Genomic DNA, 3,955 nt, shown 5'->3' with positions numbered 1-3,955 from the left:
CGAGCAGCTGTCTCTGTGGTCCACAGAGGACAGGGCTGTCTGTGCAGGAGACAGAGGACGGAAGACGGACTTCACGTCCTGCTGGTCCACCGCGGAAGGTGAGCTGGAGCGGCTTCTTTGAGGGGGCGTGGTTTCTATTGTGCGCCTAGCGGACCGAGCTCTGATTGGCTGGCCCTGTCAGTGAGCGGCACGCGACCATGGATGTCGCTATAAAGTGAACTCGCGTGGCGCTTCTGAGCAGCTGATTGCTGATTGTTTCTTGCAGGGAGATCTGAGGAGCACTCGGACCAACATGGACTCGGTCCTGGACCCGTTCTCTGCGCTCCACTCTCTGTCTTCCCCTCCGTACTTTGATGAGGACGAGTTCTTCACGGACCAGTCCTCCAGAGACGGACACTTGGACTCAAGGGACTTCTTGGACGAGGACGTGGACTTCCTGACCTCGCACCTGCAGGAGTATTACAGCAGGACGGAGGGAGACCTGGACCTGTCCTTCTCCTCCTCCTCCTCTTCGTACGGCTGCACCCCCGATCTGTCTCCTCGGCTGGGCCGCTCCGACCCGGTTCTGAAGCGCAGGCGGCTCCGGTCCGAGGTGGAGCTGCAGCAGCTGCGGCAGGCCGCCAACGTGCGGGAGCGCCGCAGGATGCAGTCCATCAACGAGGCGTTCGAGGGTCTGCGCGCGCACATCCCGACCCTGCCCTACGAGAAGAGGCTGTCCAAGGTGGACACGCTGCGCCTCGCCATCGGATACATCAACTTCCTCTCCGAGCTTGTGCAGTCCGACCTGCCCATCACAACCGCTGGCAGCGACACGCACGCGCAGCCCAAGAAAGTCATCATCTGCCACAGAGGAAAAAGTAAGAGCTGCATGGTGTTCACTCTGAAGTGTGAACCGGAACCGGTTCTGAACGGATCCATAATTATAATAAGAAAACAAAACCTGAATCTCTGGCACCGCGCACGATAAACAAACACGCTCATTGGAGGAAGTTCTAAAATCATTAAGAAAACAAGAAAACAAACAAGTGACAGAATAATCTGAAACAATTCGCAAACAATAAACAGACAACAAACATCCGTATCCGTTCTAAAACTATTTACGAGCAAATAAACAAACACACCCTGAATCTGAAACAGTAATAAACAATAAACAAATTTAAGAAACAGTTTAAAAAAACAACAACTAAATCAAGCAAAACAGATATCAAACATTTTTTAAATCAATCAACAAACACTCCCAGTTGTAAAATATAAACAAATAAACAAATATGTGCTTCATAAACAAATGAAAACACGAACCCGTTTACAAACAAATAAAAATGTAATCTGAAACATCCAACAACAACAACAACAACAAACAAACAAACAAACTAATGCTGGACTGTGTCTCTCCTCAGGATCCCCGTCTCCCAGTGACCCGGACTACGGCCTGCCCCCCCTGGCGGGTCACTCCCTGTCCTGGTCCGACGAGAAGCAGCTCCGGGATCACAACATCATCCGGACCGCCAAAGTCTGGACCCCGGAGGATCCGCGGAAACTGCACGTGCCGGCGGGCCTGACGGACATAGAAAACGAGCCTCCTTTCAGCCTGGTGGCCTGAGGAGGAGAAGAACCCGAACCGGGCCGGCCCGGGTTCTGGCTGGGAACTGTGACGTCACGCTGCTGCTCTCAGTGTGTTTGTAGTTTTATCATGTTGATAATTTTATTTTGTAATTCAGGCAATCATTTATTTATTCCCACATGTGATAATATATAGATGTATATTTTAATTTAACGGAGATGTTTAAATTTGATCTGCAAATAAAACGCAACTCGTGATGAGCACGTGAAGTTTCTGTCATGTCTGTGTGCACGCGCTCAGAGACCAAGCTTTGATCCCAAACACTTTTCCTGCAGAGTTCAGGAAATTTAAACATTTTATACTTTCAACTTTATTTAAAAAAAGTTTATTTACTCGTTTGTTTGTTTATTGACGGTTTTTATATATAAAAAAAAGAAATCGGCTGATAAATTCCCACTCATTAATATATTTTATACTTATATATTAATATATTTAATATTTAAATATTAATATATATCTTCTTCTTACAGCTTTTCCCTCTTCAGGGGTCTCCACAGCGAGTCATCCTCCTCCATCTCACTCTGTCCTCTCTCCACTCCAAACAGCACGATGGCTCAGTGGTTAGCACTGCTGCCTCACAGCAAGAAGGTCCTGGGTTCAATCCCCGGTTAGACCTGGGGTGTTTCTGTGTGGAGTTTGCATGTTCTTCTCGCTTGCATGGGTTTTCTCCGGGTACTCTTGTGTCTTCCCACAGACCAAAAACATGCGTGTTAGTCTGCCTTCAGGCCCAGACCTCCCTGTGAGCTCAGTGGTGTTTACCTGGTTAAATAAAGGAATCAGTCAATCAATCAATCAATCAATCAATAATAAACTACCTCCATGTCCTCTCTAACTGCATCCATACATCTCCTCTTTGTCTTTCTCCTGGCAGATGCATTTCTAACATCCTTCTATCAATATACCCACTGTCCCTCCTCTGGACATGTCCAAACCACTGTCCCTCCTCTGGACATGTCCAAACCATCTCAGTGTGTCCTCTCTAACTTTGTCTCCCAGTTGTTCAACCTGTACCTCTGATCATCTCATTCCTGATCTTCTCCATCCTTGTCTCTCCTAAGGAGAACCTCAACATCTTCATTTCTGCCACTTCCTGTCTTTTTGTCCATGTCTCTGTCTCCAGACCACACAACACTGCTGGTCCCACCACTGTACTGTAAACTTTTCCTTTGACCCTTTTGTCACAAATCACTCCTGAGACTTTTCTCCATCACTCCATCCTGCCTGGACTCTCTTCTTCTCCTCTTCATCACACTCTCCATGTTCCTGGACAGTGGACCCAAGTCCTTGAAGTCCTGCACCTTTGTGACCTCTGCTCCTTGTAGCCTCACTGTTCCACCTCCTCCCTCTCATTCACACATGGACTCTGTCTTACTACGGCTGACTTTCATTCCTTCTTTCAAGTGCATACCTCCACCTCTCCAAGTTCTCTTCCACCTGTATTTAGGCTATACCACATATTTTCAATAAAAATGCAGTTGTTGCATATTTTTTAATAAAATGGCAGCTTCCTAATTTTTTTTTCCAAGATCCAATCGGAACCAAAGCTTTGCTCTAAACCCAGAGCTACTGTACAGTGTGCACATACCTGCAGGCCCTGCCTGAGTCCAAGCCCGAATCACTCTGAACCTCTGAAGTCATGTTCAGCAGCTCTGGATTGCAGGTGCTGCACCAACACATTTTCCCATGGAAGCACAACACCCCCGCCCCCCCCCCCCCCCCCACACACACACACACACGCACACACAAGGACACACACACACGCACACACACGCACACAAACACACACCCACATCTCCATTGCTGTGTGGATGGAGCCTACAAGTGTGGAGCTCAAGCGAACAAGAGTTATGGTGAGTTCATGCAGATTCTTCCGGGTGCGTTCTCGTGCACGTGTCTCTCACTCTTTCTCTCTCTCTGTGAGATGGCATGTAATCACATTACTGCCGCAGCATGTAATCTGATTACTGGCATTAGAAAGTCAAATCCAAGCAGCTTCGTGTGATTACACCGTGACGGGGGGAGGGGGGGGGGATGGTAAATGGACTGTACTTATATGGCACTTCTCTGTCTGATCAACACTCAAACACTTTACAACACAATGTGTGTCCTCATCTGCCCATTCACACAGCACTCTGTACACCAAGAGGGGTTCAGTGTGAGCATGTGACTGCTGCTGGACTCGAACTCACAACTCTAGCATTAGAGGGCGACTGCTCTCAGCCACAGCCACCCCGGGGTCTGTTTATTGGACTGACGTGTGTGCGTGTGTGCGTGCGTGCGTGCGTGCGTGTGTGTGTGTGTGTGTGTGTGTGTGTGTGTGTGTGTGTGTGTGTG

The 3,955-nt window shown here is 48.3% G+C and overlaps 1 protein-coding gene across 1 annotated transcript; it reads left to right on the top strand.

The window, feature by feature from the left end:
- The first annotated feature begins 243 nt into the window (after positions 1-243).
- ptf1a (pancreas associated transcription factor 1a) lies at positions 244-1,806 on the top strand. Its single transcript, XM_037681453.1, has 2 exons — positions 244-857; positions 1,398-1,806. Exons 1-2 carry the CDS (start codon positions 293-295, stop codon positions 1,598-1,600), a joined length of 768 nt encoding a protein of 255 aa, XP_037537381.1. The 5' UTR covers positions 244-292; the 3' UTR covers positions 1,601-1,806.
- Positions 1,807-3,955: the final 2,149 nt, after the last annotated feature.

Source organism: Nematolebias whitei, chromosome 9 (genome assembly GCF_014905685.2).
Source record: "Nematolebias whitei isolate Nwh7 chromosome 9, NemWhi1, whole genome shotgun sequence".
In the NCBI taxonomy this organism is placed as follows: domain Eukaryota; kingdom Metazoa; phylum Chordata; class Actinopteri; order Cyprinodontiformes; family Rivulidae; genus Nematolebias; species Nematolebias whitei.
This window is presented reverse-complemented; position numbering and strand designations above follow the sequence as displayed.

What these genes read in the sequence shown, in the direction of transcription:
- ptf1a (XM_037681453.1), top strand. Translation starts at nt 293, where the DNA reads ATGGACTCGGTCCTGGACCCGTTCTCTGCGCTCCACTCTCTGTCTTCC. An exon ending in CATCTGCCACAGAGGAAAAA is followed by an intron (nt 858 to 1,397) that starts GTAAGAGCTGCA and finishes GTCTCTCCTCAG; the next exon opens with GATCCCCGTCTCCCAGTGAC.